At 37.9% G+C, this 16336-nt stretch overlaps 1 protein-coding gene across 5 annotated transcripts in view; it reads right to left on the reverse strand.

The window, feature by feature from the left end:
• LIN7A (lin-7 cell polarity scaffold A) overlaps positions 1-16336 on the reverse strand; it is a 161446-nt gene that overhangs the window by 48647 nt on the left and 96463 nt on the right. For 2 of the 5 annotated variants that reach the window (XM_089307520.1, XM_002711366.6), the window contains exon 3: positions 1058-1129. The exons of 1 other annotated variant lie outside the window; for it this stretch is intronic. In XM_089307520.1, the coding sequence (XP_089163646.1) occupies positions 1058-1129 (72 nt within the window). Of the gene's footprint in view, positions 1-905; positions 983-1057; positions 1130-16336 lie in introns of all 5 variants that reach the window. 2 more of the 5 variants (XM_089307522.1, XM_089307523.1) reach the window with 2 other exon arrangements.

Below are 16336 nucleotides of genomic sequence, written 5' to 3' on the forward strand. Positions count from 1 at the left end.
GTGCTATTGCAACATTATGCTGCTATCCTGCTGTTCTACATGAATAAGAAATGAGAATGGTAAAACATTACATAATTCACTTTCCCCTTAATTAAACCATGTAGGGATCATTTTTTTTTCTGTGTGTGTTCCACTTCAGTACAAGCAAAGCATGATGTCATGATAAAAATCCCCTCCCCTCCTTTTTTGGGCCCAAGTTAAAGAAAAAAAAAAGAACTTCCAAATCTACAGTGTTCAGTTACATACTAAAACTAAAAATTCAGGAGAGAAACTAAACAAGAGATGGCATAACACACAAAAAAAATTAAATGGAAAATTCTGATTATTTTCACTGGTTCCTCTTATATGTTATTAGAAAGATAACAGCCTTTAAAAGGCAAGTTATGTTTCTGTTGTAACATTTCTGTATTTGCAAAATAAGAACTGCATCAGTGATTTTAGTTTAAAATTATTGTTCCCTAACACACTCTTGTCCACAAAATTTCATGATCCTATTGCTGTAGCATTTTCATTAGTAGGAGGTCTGCAGTTTCTAGATATGAGTTTTTAAAGAGCAAATGTGGACACCAACACAAAAGGAGACAGGCTTTTCTTTATGCGAGCACCATTTTCTTTCAACAAGCTACACACTGCTCAGATGAACCACAAAAAAGAATTCTAGATCAGTGTCAGTTCATCTCACGTCTACCTTAAATCAAGTCTTCAGACCTATGCAAGTAAATCTTCATGCACGGAATAGGATCTAGGCTCTTTTGGATCGGAGGAAGGTGTCAGAAAACCATGTAGTATTTGAACCAGTAGATTTGCTTGTGCCAAATGGACATTTAGCAAGTTTAATGAAATCATTCTCCTTTCTTAAGCTACAGAAGCAGCAGAAACGTTCAATTTTCCATTAGGATTTTTACCTGGGAAGTAGTACTGGTTCTAGACTCTGGGCTGCCAGTGATGTCTAAATTCTCTTACAGTGTACACACGAGAATACCTGAAACACACACGCGCACAATCAATTACTACATCACTGGGGTCGAGTATATTTTTAAAGTTACTCAAGCCTTACCTTTGCAGTGGCCCTCGCACGGAATTCAGGGCAGCCATTAACAGTTATGGTTTCGTGCATGTACTGATACACCTAGAATGTTCACAGAAGAGAGGCACGTGTAAGAACGCTAAGAGGGTCTGTACTGCCATGGCAGACAGGACAATACGTTTTCACTTTTGGATCGGAGCTTCTGGTCACAAGGTCAACATAAATCTGAATAAATTATGCTGATGATTTGTATCAAAAATAGACTTTTTTTTAGTGTGGAGAAAGCTCTAGTGCAGGGAAGTTAATCATTTTTATTCAAGAAGTTTTAAAGTTGGCTACCTATGCTTATCAAATATATAAAAACTTAATTTTTTAAAGTTTACCTTTATATACAGCTGTTCTCAAATAAGTGATTAAAGTTATGTCTATAGTCACTTCTTGAATATGGTGACACATTAAAAATAGTTTTCCAAATTGATTTTCCACAAAGCTAGGCTAACAATACCTTTTCCTTGGCCCAAACTCTATTGTGTTGGAAGGTGCTTTGCTGCTAATGATGCACATTCATAACTTTCAGCCTTTATAACTTAACCTACTTTGATATATTTTACTTTAATATGAGCAGATGAGATAATTGATGAGTCTTTTAAATATAGAGAAAAATGGTATTCTGGAGCAAAGACAAAGACAAAGACCGTAGAATGAGTGACACAAATCAGCCATACAGCTGCGTGTTCCTGATAGCATTCAGGGAAACCAAAGGATGGGGATATACTATGGACCCAGGAAGATTTTGTAGGAAGCGTGCAGGTTTTGCTGATGAATTTGACTCAATCTGAGCCTTATAATACAACTGGGGAATTGGGAGGCCTTATTTTAGTATTCTAACCCTCTCTCTGCCCATCTGAGACAATGGATAGAGAATATTTAACAAGGTCATTTTAATTTGAAATAATACTTTCAATGCCTTTGGCATCTAATGGCATGCCTTACATAGCAGATAGTAATATTAATTATGATTTTAGCTAAAATAATAGAACTATTAAAACATATTAGAGAAAATGGCTTCCTGCTAATTTCCAGAGATGTTTTCTGTCAGTGGTAAAATAAGCTGCTTCATCTTAAATAAAGTGAAGTATGGGGAATGACTCTGAAAGGATAGTTTTAAGAAGAAATTTTGGGGGCTGGCACTGTGGTGCAGCAGGTTAACACCCTGGCCTGAAGCGCCAGCATCCCATATGAGCATTGGTTCTAGTCCCTGCTGCTCCTCTTCCAATCCAGCTCTCTGCTGTGGCCTGGGAAAGCAGAAGAGGATGGCCCAAGTCTTGCACCCACATGGGAGACTGGAGGAAGCTCCTGTCTCCTGGCTTCGGATCGGCGCAGCTCCAGCCATTGAGGCCAATTGGAGAGTGAACCACTGGATGAAAGACCTCTCTCTCTCTGCCTCTCCTTTCTCTGTGTATAATTCTGACTTTCAAATAAATAAATAAATCTTTAAAAAAAAGAAGAAGAAGTTTTAGAAAAAAAAACAAGGGTAGAGATGTTGGAGGATATGCTTATTTGGGATTTAAATAATATAATTGTAAAAAATGTATTGCATTATGTGTTAGTCTATTCAGTATTAGGCTGGAGTATTTTTGGGGAGTGATCCATTCGCTATTTCAGTAAAAAAAAAAATGAAATAGAAAAGCTACAATTGAAAGTGAAGGTTTTTTCCCATCTTCTATTAATCTTATTTTACATGCTTAAAGCCATAAGTTTTTTAAGTGAATTAGCAATGTGATTACTTCATCCATTCAACACCATTTATTGAATGTCTAGACATAATCTCTTTCCAACACTTTTTGGCTGGCTCAGCTACTACTGATTGGCTCTCCACCAATGCAGTCTCACCTTTCCCAGGTGACATAGTTAGAAAGAAACACACAGAGTAGTCCAGACTAGAATAGGAGGAGCACAACTCAAAATCTTTCTCTCACCTTTGATCCTCCATGAAGCAGTTGGGGTATTCAGTTTCTGTGGGAAATCTGAATAGGGACAAGGCAGACTTCCAGAAAATGAAATGTGTTCCTGCAAACTTTCCAAGTTAACTAATAGCTACCGAGCCTGTCTCCATGAAGGTGCTTCACTTGGTATTGTAGAGACATCTTTTCCAAAGATAAATCCTACTTATTTGATCTAATAGTGCCATTAAGAGGAGGGTTTCCCATGCTCTGCTTCTCTGGTTAATAAATGTCACTTCACCCTGACTCATCTCTTGTGGGAAGCGCTGCACTGGTGAACAAACTCGGTCTCCCCACTATTCATTATTTACTTTGGTGTCATCATCAAATACCTACCCAACCAGCGCACTGCTGTATTCTTGGCTGTCTGCTGCCCTCACAGGAAAGGTGGCAAAGTCCGATGCCTGCAGGAGCCAAGCCAGAGTAACGCAGACCCAGCCTTCTCTCTGTCTTATTTTCCTATTTTCTTTCCTCTACCTACACCGGTCCCCAAAGACATCAACCCGTATCACCTGTGCAGGCTTGGGTGTTCTGTTTATTCTGCTAGGGGTGCCCTTCCATCTGGCAAACACTTATTTGTCCACATTTAACATGATGACTGAAAGCCTGGCTCTCATATCATCTCCTCTCTTAGATGTTCCTGCCCTCCCAAGCAGAGCTAAGTCTCACCCTCTGCAGTGCCTCGCCATCTGAAATCATTTGGGTTCAATTTTCCAGAGAAAGTGACTTCTTTGCTCCTATCAAAGGTTGTCTATGAGGAAAACCATTTTGCAAATAACTGGAAGATCATTATTTGAAAAGAAAAAGTAATTTTTAAAGTGCCTAAGACAAATACATAATAAATATTGCAAATAATGAATCATTAATCTTAACGTCTCAATTTGAATGTTGAATTAAAAGCAGGATACACAAGGGGCGGTACTTTATAGAAAACTGCAAAGATGGCGTGGGAACAAACTGGGCCGCTGAACAGTTGTATAGTGTTGCTCAGCGACTTGATTTATTTTGAGACTCAATTTTCTCATTTGAAAAAGTTGCATTTATATAGTAATGAACTTCTGGGTCTATTATGAGGATTAAAAAAGAATTGCCTATTATATGTAGTAAACTTATCAAAATAAGCTATTATTATTTTTGTTTTCACTGTTATTGTTATTTAATGCCTCTTGTCTTACTTGATCTCTGTCTGTTTTGGAGAGAATCCAAAAACTTGCCACCCATAGTCATTTTTTACAAAGAAGAGATAGTAATCTACGGGCGCTCTTTACAAAGAACCAACACTTCTAAACTAAGGGGAATTTGGGCAATGCCCAGGGATGTTTCTGACTGTCACAAACAGGACTGTGCTACTGTCTTCTAATGCACGGTGGCCAGGCATGATGCTAGACATGCTACAGAGCACAGCAAAAAGTTATCTACGAGAATATCAGCAGACCTAAAGTTGAGCAAATCTGGTATAGGAACCTAACTGTGTATTTTTTTCTTACATGAATTAGTAAGCCATAAACATACACATATAGTGCTGAGTAAGGCATCTTGTAAACATTCAGTAAATAATTGTTGGAGTAAATGACCACGATGCTGGTGTGCACTGATGAAGACTTACTTAGGACAAATACAGTGCTAAGTATTTTATATCCATGGGCTCATTTAATCCTCACAACTGACCATTCAGGAACTCTGCACACAAGGAAATTGAGTCCTGGGATTGTTACGTGCTCATGAGTTCATAGCTAGTTAGCTACAGATCTGGCATACAAACACTCCCATCCATCTGCCTCCTCTTTTAACCCTATCAGCCTTTCCAGTGTAAACAAAGCATCAGACCACTATTTTGGTAACACGGAGGCAAATGAAAACTTTCAGTTGTTTCAGGCATTGCTTTGTAGTTTAAAGGAGTGTCTAGAACTCAGAAAGTGGCTACCATTAAATAGTGGGTTGTTGTAAATGTGCAATGGAACAATTCTGAAATCAACAAACTCATCACTCCAAATGAAAGTGAAATAATACTTTTATCTCCCTCTATGATTATAATCTACTACGATGAAATGAAATGAGTCCAGTACTACTACCAGTCTTTTTTTCCCCTATAGGGCTTTCTGATGAGTTGGTTTTCAAAAGTGAGCTGAAGAGGACATGATCTGATTATAGTGTCAGGTCAAAGCCTGTAGTCATTAATTCTATTTCATTAGCTGAGTCACCTTATGAACTTCCTCCACTTCTCATTTCCTAAGGAACAATATGTATCATTGCCTTTCTTACTTTTCAAGGACACCTATAAAAGTCTTTGTACAATTTTGAGGAAGGTGGTCATGATAAGCTAACATATTTCACCAGATACCCTGAGCGTGTCTTTAATTGAACAAGAGAAAGTGGTTGTATGAGCTTCAATAAGAAGCAGTGGGGACTGCAGGTCCCCTGAATTCTTTGGGTACCATATGTCTGCTATTCAACCACAGAATTGCTAAGCACACTTCATTCACTAAGATGGGTTTAATCCTTAATGCAGGGCAAGCATTTGGTAAAATTCTTTTTTTTAAAAAAAATGTTTTATTTATTTGAAAGGCAGAGTTAGAGAGAGAGAGAGACAGAGAGACAGACAGAGATACAGAGACAGAGACAGAGAGCTAGCAAGCTTCCATCCCCTGGTTCACTATTCAAATGGCTACAACAACTGGGGCTGGGCTAGGCAGAAGCCAAGAGCCAGGGGCCAGGAGCTTCATCCAGGTTTCCCTTGTGGGTACAGAGCTAAAGTGCTTGGACAATCTCCTGCTGCTTTCCCAGGCACACTGGCAGGGGGCTGTATTGGAAGTGGAGCAGCAAAGATTTGAACAGAGATGCCAGCAGTGCAGAAGATGGCATAATCTGCTATGCCATGGTACTGGCCCTGATGAAACTCTTAAGAGTTTTACCTTACAATTCAGCATCAGTAATTTCCTAACCTCATAGACTTAAAAGCATTTTGCATATTTAGAGCTTCTACCCAGCAGATGGAAGTTTACAAGGATGGGACAATTTGATAAGGCACTGTAATTAGAGTGAGTTGGTTCATTTATTCACTTGTTTAGCTAACACTCATTTTGGATCTATTCTATTCAGTGTGCTAGGCATCAGGGCTAAACAATGAAAAAATTAGTACTGTTGTTCTGTGTGGGTGCAAACTGTTGAAATCTTTACTTAATATATACTAAATTGATCTTCTGCATATAAAGATAATTGAAAATGAATCTTGATGCGAATGGAATGGGAGAGGGAGCGGGAGTTGGGAGGGTTGCGGGCGGGAGGGAAGTTATGGCGGGGGAAAGCCATTGTAATCCTTAAGCTGTACTTGGGAAATTTATATTTGCTAAATGAAATTTTAAAAAAAAGAAGTGCTATTTTAAAATTCTTAAATGAATAGTTTACATTTTACTTTTGTTTATATTGAAAGTTAAATAGATTATTTTTCTGGATAGGAATTGTTATCACTGATAGAATGAGAAGTACAAATTAAATAAAAGCGTCAGTTTAACTTCAGTCTGTTTACCAAGTTTATGACAGAGTTCCAATTTAGATAGAATTTAGCCAGCGAGCTAAAATCCTAATACAAGAGGATTTTTACTTTTGGGTTTGCATTTATACACATGTACTGCAGATGATATCTCAATGTAAATTCTACATTGCACACTTCTCGATCTTGAATATCCAGATAGGTACAGACAGGTGGGTAAGGGATGACAGACCAAATTATGAGTTCCTCATCCTGCATGACTTTAAGAAGCTACCATCTGTGCGTCTTTTATATACAACTTAATCCTCAAAGAGGCAGACAAGGATGTGGTTTCACAAACCGCAATCCCTTTTTATCATTATGCCCTTATTACAGTAGCTGCTATCATTACTATTATACACATGTCTAAAGTGCAATTGGAATGATATGTTTAGAATTTAGTTGCTAAGCCAGTAGTAAATTTGAAATAATCTTCAGTTTAAAATTGCATTTTGATTGTCTTGTCTTTTACTTTTTTTAAAAGGGAGGCAGGGAGGGAGGGGGAGACAGAGACAGAGAGAGAGAGAGAGAGAGAGAGAGAGAGAGAGCGGGCGAGCGCACTCCTATCTGCTAGTATACTCCACAAATGCCAGCAACAGCTGGAGCTGGGTCAGGCCAAAGCCAGTGACCAGGAACACAGTCTGAGACATCACCTGCTGCCTCCCAGGGTGTGCATTACTAGGAGACTGGGGCTGAGGCAGAAGAGTGGGGATCACACCAGGAACTCAACTGGTGGGTTAACCACTAGGCCAAATGCTTGCCTCATGTCTTCTACTTTTATAAAATAGTTCTGCTGACCTTTGTAACTTGATGTTATTTAAAAATTTCTGTGTGAGGCAGACACTAGGTAGACATACCTCACACAATCCCTAGTTGCAAGCTCTCCTGCCAGCACTGTCCGGCCATATGACTCCATTCTCTTTTGCAACAATTCCATTGTAAACAGGTGAGAGGCCTCTGTGAAATTGTGGTTCTCTTGGTGCAAGTACTGTCCATTCTGCCTCTTCTACTTCTTGTCCTGAGAGTGGATATGCTCAGCTGCAGTTACATCCCCAAAAGAGAGGCCATGGAAGTGCCTAGGTGTCTGTTATAACTCAGGGAGCTCCTGAATCTTTGCAAATAAGTGGCCTACCTCTCACTTTGTTACAATGAAGAAAAATAGCCCTGTTTGGTTAAACCATTGAAACTGGATTTTCTGTTACCTGCAGCCAAAAGAATTCCTGATTGCTATATTATTCAAGTAAATGTTACACAGAGCTATATTACCTGGAGAGTCTCTTTTCTACTCCCTCGAATTCTGAATGTTATACTATAATTCAAATTATTTGCATATGTACAGATTTGCTTATATGAGGGACTACAAACTGATAGACTGAAACCATCTTTTTGTTAACTTTATCTTCCAATAATTTGTCAAAGTAGATAAAGTATGAGGCTCCATAAACCATAATCCCTATTCTAAATATGCTCTAAAACTAACACTTTGAAAAACACAGTTGAGAAAATGAAACAAACAAGTTAGGTGGAATAAAATGTTTGCAAAAGACATATCTGATAAAGGCCTTATATCCAGTTTTTAACTAGGGGAATTATTTGCATAGCTACATCATCAAAGAAGATACATATGTGGCAAATACAAAAAGATACTCGCAGCATTATTAGTCACTGGGGAAGCTCCAATTAAGTCCCTAATCAGACACATCTACATACTTACTAGAACACGTAGGTTTATAAAACTACTGACAATATCTTGTGTGGGGGAGAATATTGAAAAAATAGATTGTGTGTATTGCTGGTGAGAATACAAAACAGCACCTGAGAAAATAGGATATAGTTTTTTATAAAGACCAAGTGCACACTGACTGTAAGATTCACTCATTAATCCTAGCTATTTAACCAAGTTAAACAGAAAGTTATATTCATGCAACAATAAGATGCAAACACTGACAGTAACTTTACTCATCCTCAGCACAAACTGGAAGCCTCCAAATAGCCTTCAGTGGTGAACAAAGAACCTTTTGAAGGTATACCCATGGGTGGAACACTACTTGGCAATCAAAAAGAACAAACCACTCAGACCTGCATGAACATGGATGGGCCTCAAATGTGTGTAGCTGACTAAGGAAGCTATCCTCTATATGACTCCATTTATATCACACCTTAGAAAAGGCTAAACAGTAGGGACAGAAAGCAGATCATAGGTTGTCAGAGACCAGGGGTGGGGATGAGCTGACTACCAAGCCTGATGACACTGTTGGGAGTGTTGAAGTTCTATGTCTTTATAATGGTGATGTCTACATTGCTATATATAATTAAAATTCTTATAATGGTACACTAAAAAAGGAAAAATACTAATGTCTGTTAATTATACCTGGGTAAGCTTGACTTCAAAAAAGCAGAAAACTTTTTCTTTAAGAAAGAGATGGGAACACAGGAAAGATTTTTTTGGGATGAAAACATTCAGAAACTTAGTCTTGATTTTGGATACTAAAAAGAATTTTGAAAGACAAAGGCTTATCTATATTTGCAAAGTACTTATTAAAAAAGATTTATTTATATGAAAGAAAGAGAAAGGAGGAGTGACAGAGAGAGAGAGAGAGAGAGAGAGATGGAGATGGAGGAGGGAGATATTTCACCCACTGGTCCCTTCCCAAATGGCTACAACAGCCAGGTCTGGGCCGGGCGGAGGCCGGGAGCCAGGAACTCCATTCTGGTCTCCTACATGAATAGCAGGAGCCCAAATCTGGGCCATCTTTCACTGCCTTCCCAGGCTCTTTAGCAGGAAACTGGATAGGAACCAGAGGAGCTGGGACTCGCAGGCAATCCAATATGGAACGCTGGCACCACAAGGGGTAGCTTAGCTGCACCCTAGTGTGGGTCCCCCAAAAGTATTTACTTTATTAAAAGCATGACATTAACCTTTGATCCTCAAAGTTCATAAACGTGGAAAGCAACTGATATACCCCAGTGGATAGGAATGCCTCTTTAAAACACAGATGCTCCAGAGATTTTGTAGTGCCTCACTAAGGGCAGGCTAGATACTAAAATGTCAGTGGAATTACAATTAGGATTGGAAAAAACCCTCTAGATCAGTGACTGGAAAAAAGAAATAAGCCTTTCAGCAACAGTGTGAGTAATGCAAGTGACATTATACCAAGTTATCTCAAGAGGGAAAAAGTGGAAAGACACAGAATCAGAATTATCGGAGAAAATGAATGAGAAAGGCCACATGGAAAGACAATATGACTCAAGTCTCATTAGTCCATTAGAGTGTATATTAAGGCTTGCTGAATGTATGGCTTTTATTATAAAACAACTAAGATGTCTTTTTAAATATAAAAAAAACTAAAGAATTAAGATGGATATCTGTATCTATAATTTTAATGGATTTCTTGATCTTTCAGATTTGGAAACAGAAAAGAGTTGAATAAAGAAAAGTTATTTGATGTTGTAACTGACTTTAAAACGTCATACATCTTCATTACCCACCTGGGTGATTGGACAAGGTGCCCAATATTAATCTACAATGTATTTATCATAATACGATAAAAATGCTGCAGGTTTTCTAAGGACAGATTTTAGGCTAAGGAGATATCTAAAATGAGTCTGTGGCTCTAAACTAAATTGCATTCAGTGGAATGGAGTCCGTGCCTGCAAAATCTAGTGCCCTGATGCGAATGTGAATTCTGTACTTGATATTATAGTAAAACAGAAATAGAGCTTAAGTCACCAAAAATGTAGCCTACTTATTTGAGGATGCTTTGTGCCAATAATTCTAGATCAGTTGAAAATTGGTTAATCTGGTAAGAGATAGTATAAAAATATCTAATTTTAATCTTGAGTTTTTCCCCATTTTGAAAAAAATGGCAGCCGCACATGAATTTTGCATATCTGAAGCTATAGTTATCCATATATCTTCCATATATAATTTCTCTATCCTTTTGGAATTGTGGAAAATTTCAAAATGTCAGCATTGTAACTCCTATAAACGAAAAAGTCTGAGGAATGAGACTCATTGTCTAGAGTTAGCCACTGCTTGAGAGAAAATGAACAAAGGAAATTAAATGGCTTCTACTATTTACAAGTCATGTCCACTAGAGTAAGACAATCAAGGTTCAAATTAATCCAGCAAAATTCCAAGGATAAAATTTTCAGAGTAGTGTCTTTGTCTTATGTTTTGTACATCATCAACTTTGAAGAAAATATGTTACCCAGTGAGTAAAAAAAAAAATACTCACAGATACAAAGGTACTTCATAAAGCTCCCAGAAAATTGAATTAAAAGTTTATTCCAGTACAAAAACATTTGAAATCCATAAAATGCAGGATTTTCATAAAGTTAACGGAAAATGTGTATAATGAATAAACTAGTGTTGACTTCCATTTTTGCACCAAAATAAAACAATCATTTAATTCCATTTTCCATGAACTTTTGGAAGTACCCTCCTATAAAAAAGTAAAACATAACAACTCTTATATTATTTACAGAAGAGGGTTCAGCAGTTGAAGTAGCCACTTGACAGCATTACTGCCAAAATCAATTTGGCTCTTGACATCTCTTCCAGGAATGGGCCAACAACTTAAAAAATATTCCACCTGCTTTAGTGATAATTGTGCCATGTGAAGTAACTCTACATCGTCAAGCCAGGAACAGAAAGATGAACAGACTCTCCGTGTTTAGTCAGAAGGACATCAAAGATCTTGAAGATTCACTTCATTACTATTTGAAACCATGCTGATATAGTACATAGCAACTGCCTTGGGCCAGATGGTGCTTCCTCTTAGCACTGAAGAAGAAACCTCGGTTTACAGTTAGCGATACCCACCACTAGTGTCTTCAAGAAATGAAATCAGCCTACTGAGCCTACTTTTTCTATAGTATCCTGACAACTAAGTCGTCAGTAAAATTAAAATTATAACAAAAACACAAACACTACTGAATTGGATGATTGAAAACAAGTATGACACTTTGAGACTAAAACCTTTCCATTCTCCCTCACACATTTAATGATGGAACAAAGACATTAGCCTCAGCTATAATCACTCAATGCCCAAAAGATAGATAAACACTGGAATGTATTCCTTGCCTTTGAATCTAAATTGGATCTCACACACTATTGCTGAACCCGGGCACTCTGATGTGGCATGCAGGCTTCTTAACAAGGTCAAACACAGTCCCCAAATCTTAGATTTCTACTGGGAGGTTCACTTGGGTGTGTGTGGGGCCAAGCCGTATTCTCCAATCTGTATTTCACCAGAGAGTGAGCGAGTGAGAGCTGTATTAAAGAGGCTTGGGTGTTTTCCATGCTGATAACTAGTCTCCCATTTGGTTAAAGTTCTAGCTAGTTTAGAAGCTAGCTCTGTTGGTGGGTAATCCCTGAGGAGGCAGGATGGAAGACTGAGGAGGATATGAGCACTACAGGATTCTTGGCCATGATACCTTCTAACGGCACTAATGCCTCAAACCTACTTCTTACTTCCCACACGAGCATTTTGGGGCCCGGCCGCATGACTCACATTTACTGCAATGTGATATGTGCCATTTATGATTTTCTTTCTTTAAAGGAAATGAACTAGACCACAGCTGCAGAAAAGCTAAATTGAAATGACCCACAATTTGTGGCCATTCTCATGTCTTATAGTAAGTTTATATAAAAATATTATTACTAGATTGAAGAAACATGTAGTCTCCAACTGAAAGTAATTAGAATAGATTTAGCTGAAGATGAACATTTTGGACAATGAGATATCCTTACCATCTGTCTACCCAAGTTACAAAGAAATGGCGACTTTTTCTGAAATGCCAGTACTCAGTAAGCCATTAGAAGGGCACATGAAGAATCTTCGGCATTATACCTCTGGAGGGATGTGAGAGGGACGGACGGGGGATCCTCAAGGATGCTATTCTGAAATCACTTAACAAATACGATTAAACGCTCCTTTGTGCTTGACAGCAATGACACATACTGTAATTTGTTCTAATGGTTTTCTGAGAACTCAGCAGGGAAGCATCAGGGCTTTTGCCATGTTACATAACAGTCTTCAACATTTCTACTAAGTTGAAAAGTGTGTAGAAGCTATATACGTTTCACTTGTTTTAGTTAATTAAAATTACCATGCCATGTATTTAAGTTTTCAAAGGGAAAAGAAAATACTTTGCTCAGTTTTAGAGTTTCACAATTGTTCTGTTATATGAAAGCAGAATAATTACTTATAAAGCTATAAAACTCAACAATGACTCTAATTTTAAAAACTGTGCCATTAACCTTTAATTTCGCTACTTATTTTTTATAATTGCTAAATATTCCTTAGTGGGTTTTTGACATATATAACTTTCACATGGTAGTACATATTCAATAATTTTGTAGAAATCATCTGATAATTTCAAGGGGGAAAATGAGATCAGGAATAACAAAGGCTTTCCACAGAGGCCACGTGGCAGATGGCCAAACCACCAGAGAGCACTCACTTTCCGTGCAGTTTCCAAATAGAATTCCCTTGAGGCAGCTGTTCCCTGTCCTGTCCTTGTTACACAGCCAAGTCCCCCGTGACAGGAAATGCCTGAGCAAAATTTGGGGGACGTGTCATTTCCAATTAGTGTGGCACTCTTCAAGGTGACTGGATGATCTCTATTGGCTTATTTTGGATAAAATTCAAATAAGGCAGACGGCTTAAAACCTGCCTTTTTTAAAAAAAGAAAGAAAACTGGATTATGATGGAGTGAAATCTCAAGGATTCCAAAAGGCGAGGATAGTAGTGCAGAACAGTTGAAATTTACCAATGCACTTAAAATTTTGCAAGGATTGTAGAAGAAGTTTCTGCTTCTTAAAAAAGGTTTGTGCTAAGAAAAAGAATCAATCATTTTGGAACAATCACTTTGGTCTACTGCCATTGCCAGAAGTCATATCAGCCAATTAAATGAATTCTGAAGAAAAAATTAACTCAATAAGAATAAACCTGATTATTCAACTGATGGAATTAAAACTATTACAGTTAATAATAAGGTTTCTAGCTACAGTAATAAAATACAAGTTGTCCAATTAAATTGTAATTTTAGATAAACCATGAATAAATTTATAGTCTAAGGTCTCACATAAATATTTGTGAAATAGTTGATATTTCATCATAAATGGATTAAAGTAAAGAATGAGACAACTACAGTTTGGCAGGCAAGAAATGTTGACAAGAGCTTACAATTTAGGAACAAACAGAATAGAATTTGGTAATGATAAGTTCTAGTTGAGAAAAGATGGGAAGAGGCTCAGTTTGGTGGCAATGGTGAAGGAAGTGGGAAAATTGAATTTGATTCCTGGACAATGTTGTTGGAGTTGTCTTGTGATTTCCAGGAAGGTATGTTCAGTAGACAGTTGGATATGTAGGTATAAAGTTCAAGATGGAGGACATATTGGTGAGTTATCATTTTAGTTGGTATAGGAAGACTTTTGTATACATATTATCCTCCAGGAGAAATTCAGAGTGAGACGTTGAGAGGATTTTAAAGGGCTCCAGCAATCACTTGTGTAATTTATAAGCCTGGCCTCAGATTACACTGACCTATTGAGACAAGGAATCTTTTTCTAACTTAAATAATCCCCCTGTACTTGCTTCAACTGAATTATACTCATGACAAAGAGAATGCATAAAATAACCTTTCAAGAAGTAATTTTAAATAAAAGTAGTTTGTACACTGTTTAGAGCCTTTATATATTATAGAACTATTCAAGCAAAAAAATCAAAATCTTAATTTCAAACCCAGGAACAACCACTGTTAACATTTTATGGGATTTATTTCTAGTCTGTTTTATTTATTTGTTTTTTTTTTTAAATAAGTATTAAAGCTGTTATTATATACTTTTTTATAATCTTATTATTTTTTCTTCTTTTACACCTATCAAATCATAACAGCTCAGTATACATTAATGCTCATTCTACTTAAAGCTCATTACTCCGATTTGGGTGTATCACAATTCATTTAATCAATTATCTAAAGAAGTGCTTTATTTTGTTCCCTTAATCTGTATTGCAAAAAATAATCTTGGCCGTCTGTCTTTTGTAAGTGTGAGAATATCTCTTTATAACAAATTCCTTGAAGTAGATAGCTAAGTCAAAAGTATCTGAATTTCCAACATTGACAGATATTGATATATTGTTCCCTCAGTAAGGTTTTGGCAAGCTACAGCTATCAGACCAAATTTAGCTCAGTGCATGCCAATAATTATAAGGGAACCCACACCTCCCAAAGAGAGATGATACTGAACCATCAATGGGTGAGTGAATAAACTAATTGTTCTATATATATTTAATAGATTATTGCTCAGCAATAAAAAGTATAAACTATTGATTCATAAAACAACATGAATGATCTCAAAGTAATTATTGAGTGAAAAGAAAGCAGATTAAAAAGGTATATAATCTTATGTATGTGTGTGTCACAGAAAACTTCTTAACTAATTATTTCCAGATTCACTGTTATACAATATTCTGATTACTGTCCATAAATGGCAAAAACAAAACTACTGTGGTTCATCATTCATGATCTGGTACTACTGGACTGTCAAAGGTTTAGAGTAATGTCCAATAGTGAAATAAGACCATGTTTCAGAAAATTTATCAGTGAAATAGTAGATGTGAGACACGTCATTCAAGCAGTAAAACAAAATCTCACAGTATATTCCAGATAAATGCCAATCCCTCTTCTCCCTTAGCAGAAGGGCAACTGGAGTAGTGCTTCAAGCACCGCAGTCACCTCTCTGCAGGTGAGTTGTGCAGCAAATGTCCCCTCCTGATGGGCATTCCTTTCCCTTTCTGAAAAAGCAGTCTCCACAAAGCCCCACAGTCCATCGGGGCTTGTAAATGAACGAACCTTAAATCACCTATGTATAAACTGTCAGTCTCTTTGCAGTCAGATGAACTGCTTGTTTTTCCTTTACCAACGTCATACACTGTTCACTCTCCCGGACAAGCTGATTAGTGTGTGCTGATTCATGGTCCAAAGCTCCAATGACTTTAAATTCCTGTATAACTTCGGCAGAACGAATATCCTTTAGGAAGGCAGCTTCCTTCTTTCCATAGCTGGAGTGAATAGAGAGCTGAGGGTTTGGGCTCTCGTGTCTGGTACAGATACACTTGATGCCCATCTGCCGTTTCACTCCTGACCTCACGGCCTTCCCTGCCACCTCCTTTCGTAGGCCTTTGGGTTTGGATTGTGGTTCTGAACATTGTGTTGTGCTTGCTTGGAGTTTCTGTGGAATGTCCGTCTCGATGTTAGCTAACCTCGAGAGAGGTTGCTCACATTCTACAAATTGGTTCACACATTCAAATCCACAGTAACTTCTTTACCTGGTTTTCCATCCTGTTTCTCAGTTCTAAATGTTTTGTGCCTCGTACGGCTACTGATTGGTGAACACCTGCAGTTTGTCTCTTTGTGGGCTCAGTGTAATTGTTGAGTCTTTTGTGAAGGGAGGCAGCCCCCTCCGGAGGAGGAGTCCATGGTGCCGAGTACACAGGGAACAGCACATCCCCAGGTCCTGCTCAGAGGAAAGTGGCAGGATCTGGTCATACCTTTTGCACAAGCACACTGCTTCCTGCCTCTTCTTCTAGCTCCTGTAAATGTGCAGTAGCTTGGCAATTTCAGTCATCTTTCCCAGCTGAGGGTTGTTCCTCAAGCGCCCCTCTTTGCACTGGTGATGCCAGCCAGGGCAAGGGAACCTGTCCTGTGAATCTTCCTCACTGTTGGATGCAGGAATGACAGAAGATACTGTAACACAGGCTGTAATGA

The sequence above is a fragment of the Oryctolagus cuniculus genome, chromosome 11 (assembly GCF_051225735.1).
Source record: "Oryctolagus cuniculus isolate XC-2025 breed Fujian yellow rabbit chromosome 11, ASM5122573v1, whole genome shotgun sequence".
Lineage (NCBI taxonomy): Eukaryota > Metazoa > Chordata > Mammalia > Lagomorpha > Leporidae > Oryctolagus > Oryctolagus cuniculus.